The 13,460-nt window shown below is 48.8% G+C and overlaps 1 protein-coding gene across 1 annotated transcript in view; it reads left to right on the forward strand.

Moving 5' to 3' along the window:
• The window catches only part of RBM33 (RNA binding motif protein 33), a 152,012-nt gene that overhangs the window by 11,134 nt on the left and 127,418 nt on the right, over window positions 1–13,460 (forward strand). The window contains 1 exon segment of the mRNA XM_077761688.1: window positions 10,065–10,124. Within this exon segment, the coding sequence (XP_077617814.1) occupies window positions 10,065–10,124 (60 nt within the window).

A 13,460-nucleotide genomic window follows, 5' to 3' on the forward strand; every position in this document is an offset into this window, starting at 1 on the left:
AAGCCCCCTAACCGATCACGTCGGGTCCTGCCTCTAGTAGCCTGGTGTCCCAGCCCCCAGCCGGGCGCACCTGACCCCCTTTTCCTGCCCTCTGCCGGCCTCGGAGTCCCACCCAGCAGGAGCGGTGGTGGCAGAGCCCGGCTGGGGCCCGCTCGGAGCCGCAGCCCCTGCTCGCTCTCCCGTGAGACCTGGGGCCCCCTCCCCAGCAGTGGAGCCGGGCTGGCTGCTGCCTCTGCCTACCCCTGCAGAGTCTCGGCCCTGGCTGCTGGGAGCCGTCCACAGCTGGAATTGCTTCCCTTCGGGAACATTCATTCCATTCAAAGCCCCAAACAATCAACTCACAGCTAAACGTTTTGGGAATTATTTTCGAACTTGACACTTCCTGGCTGCACATGACCCATATTCAGCCACGTTTATCTATTTGGCCTCCCGTCCCTTCCTAGCTGTTCTCACACACTGCACTTTGCGGCTCTTCCCTCATGCGGACGGGCCCCCACCCCACCTCCGCAGTCACGGGGGCCGGGGTGGGGGGCGGGAGGTGGCCAATTCCTACCGGAAGCTCAGGGGTCTATAGGGGAGTGTGTTTCGTGCTCTGCCTGGCTGCCCGCAGGTGTGAGCAAGCTGTTACTTACCAGGGAGGCTGTACCTTGTTTGAATATTTTTTCAGTCACTGTGCACAATAACAATGTAAAACGCAGTTCATGAGGGGCACCTGGGGGGCTCAGTCGGTTAAGCGTCCGACTTCGGCTCAGGTCATGATCTCCCCGTTTGTGGGTTCGAGCCCCGCGTCAGCCTCTGTGCTGACAGCTCAGAGCCCGGAGCCTGCTTCGGATTCTGTGTCTCCCTCTCTCTCTGACCCTCACCCCCTCATGCTATCTCTCTCTCTCAAAAACAAACATTAAAAAAAATTTTTTTAACAAAATGTAGTTCACGCTATTATGCCAGGTTGATTTAGAAACGGGACACATTTTTATGGTAAAATCTCATGAGTTTTACAATGTATTCCTCTAAAAGAAAGTTTTAAAGAAATAATATGATTTATAGTCCTAAACTCAAACTCATCTTAAAGATAAATATTTCAGTGAACAATCTCAGAGGGAGAAAAAGTACAAAATTCCTACATCTAATGAGAAAAAGTGCTAATCTTAAAAGAAGCAAATTACCACCGGTTTGTGAGAGAGTTTCTGTGTCAGGATTTGTCACACTTCTCTCTCTCTCTCTTTTTTTTTTTTAACTTTTAATGTTTTATGTATTTCTGAGAGAGAGAGCGTGAGCAGGGGAGGGGCAGAGAGAGAGGGAGACACAGAATCTGAAACAGGCTCCAAACTCTGAGCTGTCAGCACAGAGCACAAGCTCACAGAGCTTGAACCCACGAACCGTGAGATCATGACCTGAGCCGAAGTCAGATGCTTAACCGACTGAGCCCCCCAGGGGCCCTATGTCACACTTCTCTTAATCCTCCACAAATCTGAACTATGGGAAGTAAAAGACAGAGCTCCTGATTTCCATTCTGACCAATGATTTGCCCCCTCCTAATCGATCTCTTCAGGTGTACTTCCGGCCCTTCTTGGGGGACACCTGGGTGTGTGGAGGGTTTTATTCCCGCTGTACGGGGTCCTCCACCCGGGACTCAGCACCTGCACCCCTGGCAGCCCTGGGCTCTGAACTGGTGACTGTGGCATCACGGCAAGGATTTGTGACTGTACAGATGTCCGCGGAGCGCTTCGTAAAGTCGAGGAACGACATCGTGGGTTCCGGGGTTGGGGTTGGGGCAGCTGGGGACTCAACTTCACTGTGGGACATGCAGACCACACCCCACGGAACAGAGTTCTTCACAAACACGCAGGCTCCAGCGACACCAGGGAGGATGGACGGGGTCCCTGCCCCGGCTGCTTCCCCCCTTCCAACCACGTGCCTCAGGCAGGGGGCGCACTCCTGAATAAGAAGTCTTCCCAAAACATGCGACAGCAGTGACCTCAGTTTAAAACTAACGCCCAGGATGGCCTGAAAAGAGGCGGGAGGGCTGGGGAGAGTGGCAGCAGCTGACCTGTGGGGCCACCGACCGCACCACCGCCGCGGCGCCCCCCTCACCTGGCCGTGCCCTGCCCCGCCCTGGTCACACACACAATCTGAGCCCATTTCCTTGATGTCCTGGAGGCTGGGATGTGGGGAGCCCTGTCTGGTCCCCAAATCGCACAGACCTAGGAGGAGAGACGGTGAGACGGTCAGGTACCAGAGATAAATTATATACATTAAAACAGTGGCTGCGGGGCGCCTGGGGGACTCAGTCGGTTAAGCGTCCGATTCAACTCTTGATTTCGGCTCAGGTCAGGATCTCACGGTTCATGAGTTCGAGCCCCGCATCGGGCTCCGTGCTGACAGCGCAGAGCCTGCTTGGGATTCTCTCTTTCTCTCTCTGCCTCTCTCTCAAAGTAAATATACATTAAAAAAAAATCGTTGCAAAAGGGCAGTGGAGGAAAATAGAGTCGAGAACACAGGGCCGGGGTGTGAGGCCACGGTTTTCTGACTCTCAGACGCAAGCTCCTGAAGCCAAAAGACACCAGGGAGACCCCTGGGTGCCCCGCTGCTGGGAGCCCCAGAGCTGTTCCATTTGTCTCAAGGTGATTTAATCAGAGTCTAAAGATGCTTTGCTGCCTGGAGATGAAAGCAGTGTGTGCTGGGGTAATTTTTCAAAGTTCTGCTCTCTTTGTCCAACTAGATCAATACGCTACCTGGTGCCTCAGAAAACGACGGCATTTTGTATCTGTGGGAGCTTCAAAAAGCACCGGAGACGCAGGATGCCTCTAAAATTATTGAGAGCACTCTGCGTGTGCGATATGTACGTGCTCGTTTACCTTCAAAGCCCTGAGATGACGCCTTCTGAAGAGATCACAGCCTCCCTGTGTTTGCCGTGTCAGTCTCTGCCTCCTTCCCCGGGAGGTGGGAGACGTTCCGTGGGCTCGGCAAAGCAGGCGGGGTGCCTGGGACAGCCCCTCTGTCACCAATGGTCCTTAACGGCAGAGCCTGAAAGGCCACCCCCTCGCCTCTGTCTCTCAGCCCTCCACGCGGTTACACGTACCGCACAGTGGTCTACACACGGGGCTCTTCCAAACCAGAGCGTGGACCCACGACCGGCCGTCAGCGCGGAGTGGCCGGGGGTCCTTGCTGAAGCCCCCCTGCGGCTCGAGGTCTTGCCTACGTAGCTGACAGCCTGGTCTTATTGGGGAGGGGGGTTCTGCGTGCACTGAAGACACAGAAGCCTGGTAACACGCGCTTAAGTTGATTCTTTGGTCCCCAAAGCTCATTTCTGTTTTAACACCGTTGATAGACTGGGAGCTTCTGAGAGCAGCAGCCCTGATGAAATAAATGATTAAGTGGAGACGCTGGGCGTCCAAACAGGCGTATCTTTTTAAATTGCAAATTACTAGCTGGGTCACAGCCTTTAGGTGTGACATGCACCCGGCACTGTTTAAGAGGCCTCAGTGGGTCTGCTCTGCACCTGCAAGATCAAGATTTTCATGCTCCAACTAAGCCAGCCAGGTGCCCCTCAACTCAGTTATTTTAAATGAAAGAAAAGAGTAGATATTTACAAGAAATAGAAAGTGTGGGACGCCTGGGTGGCTCAGTCAGTTAGGCATCCAACTCTTGATTTTGGCTCAGTTCATGATCTCGAGGTCATGAGGTGGAGCCCTGAGTCAGGCTCCACACTGATTGGATTCTCTCTCCCTCTCTGTTCCTCTGCATCTTGTGTGCGCGTGCATATGCTCTCTCTCTCTCTCAAAATAAAAAAAAATGTTTTTAATGAAAAAAAAGAAATATAAAGTACATTTTTCCAAACTGAAAAAATATTTTGTAACACATCGAATTCTAATTTAAAATTATCCAGCTCACAAATTTGGAGCTTTAGAAATCTTGTTTTCCTTAAGCAAACTTCTGCACAAACTGCTCAACATGGTTCGAACACACCCGCTCCCCGCCCGCGTACCCTATGAACAAATGGAACAAAGAGAAGATGCACAACACTGAGCGCGGTAACTTCTTTAGAGGTTCAAGTTTCTCCACATTCGCTGAAGGATTGTAACAGTGTCGTCATTCAAGAACTCTTCCTGTGCCAGGGGCGCCTGGGGGGCTCAGTTGGTTAAGCGTCTGACTTCGGCTCAGGTCATGATCTCACGGTTCGTGGGTTCGAGCCCCGCGTCGGGCTCTGTGCTGACAGCTTGGAGCCAGGAGCCTGCCTCGGATGCTGTGTCTCCCTCTCTCTCTGCCCCTCCCCTGCTCATGCTGCCTCTCTCTCAGAAATAAATAAAACATTAAAAAAAAGAAGAAGAAAATATCATAGGTAGAAAATGTATTTCATACACCTAACTTACCGAACATCCCAGCCCAGCTCAGCGCCCCCTGAGAGTGTGGGAACGCTCACTTGGGCAGAATCGCCTACCACACGGCTATTTGACGACAAAGTCGAATGTCTCCTGTGATGTACGGAGCGCTGTTCTGAAAGTGATGGGAATGGCTGTGTGGGTGCGGACGGTGGCAGGTGACTCGGCTGTGGACCCTCATGATCGTACAGCTGCCGGGAGCTGAGGCCACCGCCCGGGATCACAGCGGATCAGACCGCATGTCACTAGCCCTGGGGAAGATCCAAGTTCAAAATTCGAAGCGTGGTTTCTACTGCGTGTGTATCGCTTCCACACCATCGTAAAGTCAAATAACTATGTAAATGGAACAGTGGGTAAGTAGGAGATCGTCTGTGCTCAACTGTAATCCAATCAACAGACCATCTTTAACAACTTGTTTATAAAACGCATTATATGTTACTCAGAAACATGAAACAGACCTACATCCTCAAACCTAATTTCAGCCCACATTCCAAAATGGGTCCTTTCTTGGCGGGCTGTCCACGCAGTGCTGACAGCCACCTGCGGGTGCTGGCAGTGAGGCTCACACGTGACAGCCACCAAGAGGGAAGTTCGGGTGGTGTTAGGGGCCTACTGTGGTGCTGTCAGGATATCCGAGGAAGGAAAATTATGTTCTCTCTTCTTTGTTTTCTCCCTAATGTGTTTCACAAACCATCTTTTTATCTTTTTATTAAAACAATTTTTTAAATGTTTTATTTATTTCTGAGAGAGAACGAGAGACAGTGTGGGCAGGGGAGGGTCAGAGAGAGAGGGAGACAGAATCTGAAGCAGCTCCAGACTCTGAGCTGTCAGCACAGAGCCCGACGTGGGGCTCGAACCCACAAACTGTGAGATCATGACCTGAGCCGAAGTCGGACGTTTAACCGACTGAGCCTCCCAGGCGCCCCTGACAACCCATCTTTTACTAGCATTTGCATTCTCTGACACGACTCTTTTTGGGCCACCATGCTACTTCGACATAAGGTATCAATTATGGGTTCAGAAGGACAAGAACCTATAAGGGAATATTTATATCTTAATTGTCTTGAAGTCTTGGCATGGGAAGTGAAAATTCAAAGGTCAAAAAATTCAACTTTGTTTTTCTTATTTTTCAAGGAATCAAGAGGCCGACAACATGAAGATTGATAGAAATACATTTTCCTTGTCTCCTTTGCACATTATCCTAAACGGGGAAAGACATCAAGCTGACAGGACTTTGTGATCTTTTCTATCTAAAGGTGAATATCCCTTAGGGTCCCTACTAATTGAGATACTAAATTATAGGGAAAAAGACTAACAGACAAATCATGAAAGAGGTCATTGCGAAGGACAGTGAACACTGGTAAGCACGTTCAACCGCAGTAGTGATCACACACAAAGGAAAGCCCCAACTGAGGTGTCATGGTCCATCAAGCAAATGATCACACACACAAAATATATTAGTCACAAGTACTATGAGCGAGCGTAAACTGATCCAATCTTTCTTGGCGGCGAGGTGAGGGATGTAGCTGGGGATTCAGGAGCATTAAAAACAATGGTAGCCTGGCACCTGGGTGGCTCAGTCGGTTAGGCGTCTGACTTCCACTCAGGTCATGATCTCGCGGTTTGTGAATTCGAGCCTCATGTCAGACTCTGTACTGACAGCTCGGAGCCTGGAGCTGCTTCAATTTCTGTGTCTCCTGTCTCTCTCTTTCTCTCTCAAAAATAAATAAACATTAAAAAAATTTTTTTAAATGTGATCGTAGCCTTTGACTCATTAGTGATCTTATTTGGAATCTACACCAAAAAAAAAAAAATCTCAAATCCAAAGATATATGGATGAAGGGGCACCTGGGTGGCTTAGTCAGTTAAGTGTCCAATTTTGGCTCAGGTCATGATCTCATGGTTCGTGGGTTCAATCCCTGCGTCAGGCTCTGTGCTGACAGTTCAGAGCCTGGAGCTGCTTCCGATTCTGTGTCTCCCTCTCTCTCTGCCCCTTCCCCATACATGCTCTCTCTCTCTCTCTCTCTCTCTTAAAAAATTAACATTACCAAAAAAAGATATATGAATGAGGTCATTCATTCCAGCAGTATGTATAAAAGAAAAACACAGGGCACATTCTAAATATTGCCAACAAAAAGGTTAACTAAATTTCAAAAGTTATATGATTACATATAATTAGTCTATAATACATACACCCAGAGATAAGCATCTGAAAGGATATAGGCAAGTTGTTTTTAAATAGTATGGCTAAACGTATTCTATATGCTATTCTTTTGTTTACCTATATTTTTTAGATTTATGCAATAAGTTTGTTTATTTCAGTAATAAGGAAAACTCTAAATGGGGCGCTTGAGTGGCTCGGTCAGTTAAGCATCTGACTTTTGATTCAGGCTCAGGTCATGATCTCACAGATCATGAGTTCGAGCCCTCTGCAAAAGCACAGAATCTGCTTGGGATTCTCTCTCTCCCTCTCTCTGCTCCTCCCCTGCTCTTGCCCTCTCTCTCAAAATAAATAAATAAAATTTACAAAAAATATATTTCACTTAAATAATAAATTTACTGGGGTGTCTCAGTGGCTCAGGTGGTGGAGCATGAGACTCATGATCTCGGGGTTGTGAGCTTGAGCCCCACATTGGGTGTAGAGATTGCTTAAAAATAAAATGTTAAAAAAAAAAAAAGCTAAGGTAAATCAATAACTACGTTTAGTAAGAGTGGATGAGCAAATACTTGTGATGAAATGCTGAGTGGGTACGAGGACGGGATACAGGTTACACACAGTGTGAGCTCGCCTGTGTCAGAGATTACACACAAAGGAAGGCAATGTGCCAACAGGCTGAATGTGGTTATCACTATGACTAGGTTATGGCACTTTTATTCTCTTCTCTATTTTCAGTTTTCTGCAATGGGCATACAATTCTTTCATTATCGGAAAAAAAACATTTAATGAACAAAACGAACCTCGACCCTTAAGTTGCACCCTAGTAAAAATTACCTCAAAATGGACCCCAGGCTTCAAATGTAAAACCTACAATCATAGAACATCGAGAAGAGAATCTTAGCGACTGTGGGTTAGGCACAGGTTACTTCGGACACCAAAACCATAACCCGTAAAAGGAAACGTGATTCATCGGACTTCATGAGATCCAAGAACCTCTGCTCTCGGAAAGGTAGTGACTGACATCTGACACTGACATGGAAACACGAGCCACCGATCGGGAGAGAGTAGTCGCAGAGCACACAGGTGACAAAGACTCGCATCCAGTGTATAAAGAGTAATCTCGGGGCGCCTGGTGGCTCCGCTGGCTGAGTGTCCGACTTCGGCTCAGGTCGCGATCACGACTTGTGAGTTCGAGCCCCACGTCAGGCTCTGGGCTGACAGCTCAGAATCCGGAGCCTTCTTCGGATTCTGTGATCCCCTGTCACTCAGCCCTGCACCTGCTCATGCTCTGTTTCTGTCTCAAGAATAAATAAACATTAAAATTAAAAAAAGAGAGAATTCTCAACATTTGATAATAAGAAACACACAGCCTAATTTAAAAATGGGCAAACGTTTTGAAGAAGATTTATGGGTGGCCAACAAGCACGGGCCAATAAGCATCCTCGTGTTATGGAAACGCCAGCTTGGCAATTTCTCTTTTGCTGCTGTTGTTTGTTTTTTGCTTGTTTGGGTTATTTTAGTGTTTTGTGTTTTTTTTGGCAATTTCTTATAGTTAATCATACACTCTTCATGTCACCTAGCTGCATCACTTATCATTGCAATGCTCCTAACCCCACAAGAAATAAAAACGTATGTTCCCTCAAGCCCCTGTGGGCAAACAGCACTGTGGGTTTATAGCACTTCATTCCTGATCGCCAGCAGCCGACACAGCCCAGAGCAGCCGGTGCATGCGTCACGACTCGGGGTCTATCTCTGCAGTGGTGCTCCTCAACACGATTCGCCCGAGGATGTAGGCGAGTCTCAAGTGCACCAACCTACGTAGAAAAAGCCAGATTTAGAGACTACGTAATTGTATGATCCCCCGTACACGACGTTCCAGAAAAGGCAAAGTAAATGCAGAGAGCAGGTCAGTGGGTGCCAAGGGCTGGGGGTGGGGGAGGGGTTGACGGCAAAGGAACAGGGAGACCTTGGGGAGATCTGGAACCATTCCGGATCTTGACTGATGGGCCTCTAGCTGGACGCATTGGTCACAACCCGTACAACCGTACACTGGAAGCAGCGCCCCGTCTCCGTAGTCTCATGAAGGAAGTTTCATAGTTGCTGGGAAATGACAAGGTTCTGGAGGTGGGCGGTGGTGCCAGTTTTCACAACAGTGTGCATGTACTTAGCGCTGCAGAACCGCGCGTTTGCAAACGGGTAAAATGGCAACTTTATGCTTTGGGTATTTTTTTTTCCACTCTAAAAATGGTTTCATAATGGCTAGTCATTAAAGTTTTTTTTTTTAAAGATGTTTCTTTTTTTTAAATGTTTTATTTATTTCTAGGAGAGAGAGAGAGAGCGAGAGAGACAGCGTTAGCAGGGGAGGGTCAGAGAGAGAGGGAGTCACAGACTGAAACAGACTCCAGGCTCTGAGCTGGCAGTCAGCACAGAGCCCGACGCGGGGCTCGAACCCACGAACCGCGAGATCATGACCTAAGCGAAAGTCGGACGCTTAACCGACTAAGCCACCCAGGCACCCCTCATTAAAGTTTTAAAAAACATCTTATTTTAAGGGCTTCCGGGTGGCTCAGTTGGTTAAGCGTCTGACTACGGCTCAGGTCGTGATCTCACGGTTTGTGAGATCAAGCCCCACATTGGGCTCCCTGCTGACTGTGTGGAGCCTGCTTGGGATTCTCTCTCTGTCTCTGTCTCTCTCTCATTCTCTGCCCCTCCCCTGCTCATGCTCTCTTCCTCTCTCTCAAAATAGATTAATAAACTGAAAAATAAGAATACCCTATTTTACTTTTGGGTAGCAATTGTATTTTTAAAGCACACGCATCTCTGTTCTATATCATCAGTCCTTACACCAGCCCTGTGAAGCCTACGAGGCTTCAAATCACTCCCTTCCAGAGGTCAGAAAACAGGTCCAGGTGGCCAGTGACTAAGCCACGCAGCTCGCAGGTGGTGCTTCCCCCGCACGTGACGGGCACTGGCCCGGCCACTGCATCTCCAGAAAGGATAATGTGCTCCTTCCCTCCCTCTGCTGAGGGGCCCCAGAGGAGTGATCTGAAGCCACGTGTGGGCTTCTGGAAACAAGGCCAGTCTGGTCACGAATTAATTTCCTTCAGCCCACGTAGAGGTTTGATTCAAAGCCCACTTGAAGCGATGCCTCTGCTCCATTAGTTTTGTTGCACACAGGAAACAAACGTTTCATGCAATAGCACTGGAGCGAGGTGCTGTGCACAGCGATAGCTTTTATTCTGTTCTATAGCACTTCATTCTCAGAAAATGCAGGTCATGACCCACTAATGGACTTTATCCCCCACCAGTGAGCGGGGAGAAGCCTTCAAGGTCCCGTTAACCACTTTTGTAGGGGAAGACTCAAGCATCCAGAGCCCGTGCAACTGCTTGGGGATGTATGTTAAAAAAAAAAACCTAAACACTGATTTAAAAATAGAGTCCTTACCACTCAGGCCTCATTTCCTAGTGCTGTGGCCCATCCCACAGCTGCTGCGGCCAGAGCTCACCCCGTGCCCTCTCGCCTCCAGGCACCGTCCTGCCCCAGGACCTTTGCACGGGCTCTTCCTCCTCCCTGCCGCCTTCCCCAGGTACCCTGTGACCAGGCCCCCCCCCTCCAAGTTTCTGCCCCACGTCACGTTCTCAGTAAGGCCCAGGGCTGCCTGGGTTAGCTCCAGCACACTTCCCTGCCCCGAGCACACCGAGCACAGTGCCTTTGGGGTCTGCCCATGTTGTCTCCAATGGAAAGATTTCATTCTTTTCTGTGGCTAAATAGTATTCCATTGTGTTGTGTGTGTGTGTGTGTGTGTGTGTGTGTGTGTGTGTGATGATTTTTTCCATTTCTTGGCTATTGTGAATAATGCTGCAGTGAACATGGGATTGCACATACCTTTTTGAGTTAGTGTTTTCATTTTCTTCAGATAAATACCTAGTGGTGGAATACTGGGTCATATGGTAATTCTATTTTTAATTTTCTGAGGCCCCTCCACACTGCTTTCCACGATGGCTGCACCAGTGTGCATTCCCACCAACAGTGCACAGCGTCCCTTCTTCTCCACGTCCTCGCCAACACCTGTTGTTTCTTGTGGTTTCGTCCTGACAGGTGTGAGGTGATATCTCTTCGTGGATTTGATCTGCATTTTCCTGATGATGAGCGATGTTGAGCATCTTTTCATGTGTCTTTGGGCCATCTGGATGTCTTCTTTGGAAAAGCGTCTGTTCAGATCTTTTGCCCATTTTTAATGAGATTACTTGTGTGGGAGTTTTATTTTTTTCTCTTGCTATTGAGTTATCTGAGTTATTATTTTTTAAATGTTTATTTACTTTGGTGGGAAGAAGGGGCAGAGAGAGAGGGGGACAGAGAATCTCAAAAAGGTTCTAGCTTGAGATCCAGCAGAGCCTGACGTGGGGCTTGAACCCATGAACTGTGAAATTACCACCCAAGTTGAAATCAAGAGTCGGATGCTTAAAGGGCCTAAGCCACCCAGGGGCCCCAAGTATGGGAGTTTTTTATATATTTTAGAGATTAGCCCCTTCTCAGACATATGATGTGCCTTGTTTTTTCCCATTCGGTAGGTTGTCTTTTCATTTTGTTGATGGTTTCCTTTGCTCTGTGGATGCTTTTTAACTTGATGTAGCCATAGATCAATCTCTTCCTGCCCCCACCCCCCCAGCACTGTCCTGAGATTCTGCTCCATCTTGGTACACATTGCCCTGGTTCACCAATTTCAACTCGTGAATATATCACCATCTGTCCATTCTTTGTTGTGCATTTACACACTGTGCTTGTTTTGTGTTCTTATGTGTTCTGGGTTACGTCTGTTTCTGCAGCAATCGATGGTACTGCTTTCTGACTCACATCTTACAACACGTGACCAACTTGCACAACTCGGTGTGCAAGAGTTTCTTCAGGGCACGTGACCAGCCGTACAACTGCCGTGTAGACGAGAATGTTCCCACTCAACCTCAAGAGATGTCGCCAAGTTACTCTCCCAAATGCTTGTCCGGCCCATGTGTCAGCCAGTGCCACATTCTCACCAGACGTGGTGGTGTCCGGTTTTCTAATTTCTACCAGCCACACAGGTGTGGATTTGTTTCAATTTGTGTGACCCTCGGCAGAACGGCATCTAGGTCATTTCCGCACCTCCACCACCCCGCCCCAGGTCTGGGATGCCTCTGCCCAAGATGGCTGGGCAAACACATCACGTTAGTGGGGAGCGAATACGCCCGGGACTGGGTCCTTGCCCCTCTGGAAGGCAACCCAATGGTGAGGACGGCGCACAAGTAACTACTTGTCAGCTGGCATGATGGGGAGTCAAGTAGGAATCATGAGTATTTGGATGAGCCAAGTAACTTGGACTCAGAAAAGGAAAACAATGTTAGCAAGAAGGTAGGAGCCTGAAATCATGTTAGGAGCGAACGTGCGACAGACAAGGGGTGAAAGATCAGTTAATTTCACAAGCAGGTAGAAGACGTAATTTAAAGAGTGATTTAACATTCCTGCTTTCGGAAGCACAGTTTTATTTGCTTTTATACAATTTCCAGTGTTGTTATTAGCGTCGGGCAGTGATTTCATGCGACTCTCCACAACACGGAAGTGACCATGCAGGCGTGGTCTCCTGGGTGGACTGCACGCGAGGCGGGGGCTTTGTCTTGCTCTTGGCCCTTGGCACACCCTGTACGTCTCTGCTCCCTGCCCCCATCCGCAAAGCAGCAAAGGAAAGGTAACCAGCTCGCAGGGGGCAGCCAGCACCATCTGCGGTGTTCCAAGCACTGTCCGTCGGTTACCACGCTTCTGGAATGTGACCGCTAATAGTAGCTTGCCAGAATAACACCAGGGACGTGGCGGGTCACAGGCCAAGTCACCACAAGCAAGGGAAACACCCCCGGGCCACTGTGGCTTCCTTAGCACACTTGTGCCTAAGAAGTGGGCTGTCTTTGTCTACACTGGAAGTGAGGATCAGACTTTCCACGGCTCTGTAATCCACTTACCCGTTACCAGCCCACACTTATATGTAGATGTAACTGAAATGCGAGCACGCCGTGAGACCCAGGACCTTGGGCTTGCACACTGTCCCATAGACCATTCGGTGTGCATTTGACAGCTTGGTGCTCACTCCAGGTCTCAGCACTGAATGCGTTATCTGATGTCTTTGCCTCTAGAATCATCCCCTTCAAAAAGGGTATTTTACTCTTTGTAAGCAATAGGATGACACCCTTTTAAGGTTTTTTAAAAAATGTTTATTTTTGAGAGAGAGACAGAGTGTGAACAGGAGAGGGGCAGAGAGAGAGGGAGACACAGAATCGGAAGCAGGCTCCAGGCTCTGAGCCGTCAGCACAGAGCCCGACGTGGGGCTCGAACTCACAAACACTGAGATCATGACCTGAGCTGAAGTCAGACGCTCAACTGACTGAGCCCTCTGGGGACCCCAGGTTGACATCCTTGTAACATTATTTTAAAGAAAATGTTCTTAGGGTGCCTGGGGGGCTCAGTCGGTTGAGCGTCACTCTTGATTTTGGCTCTGGTCATGATTCACCGTTTGTGGGTTCGAGCCCCATATTGGGTTCTGCTCTCATGGCAAAGCCTGCTTGGGATTCTCTCTCCCCTTTTCTCTCTCTCTCAAAAATAAATAAAACTTAAAAAAAAAAAAACTTAAAAGATAAAAGAAAAAATGTTCTTAATGAGAGAAAGACAAACTGAGGAGAAATGCACCGTGAGACAGATTACGTTCTGGCAAGAGCAGCGCGCGTGAGGCTTTGTGTCCGTCGGTGGCCGTAACCATCCCTCAGAAGGGTCGGGGGCACGCCTGTGAAAACCGTGAGGGCTCGGGCCAAGCGGGCGCGGCTGGCCAGGCAGGCAGGTGCACGGGAGGAGTTGTGTCCTGCTGTGCTGAGGTTCGGGAGAGGCAGGGCCCTGCTGGGCGGGC

Source organism: Crocuta crocuta, unplaced genomic scaffold, assembly GCF_008692635.1.
Source record: "Crocuta crocuta isolate KB4526 unplaced genomic scaffold, BGI_CrCroc_1.0 scaffold408, whole genome shotgun sequence".
Lineage (NCBI taxonomy): Eukaryota > Metazoa > Chordata > Mammalia > Carnivora > Hyaenidae > Crocuta > Crocuta crocuta.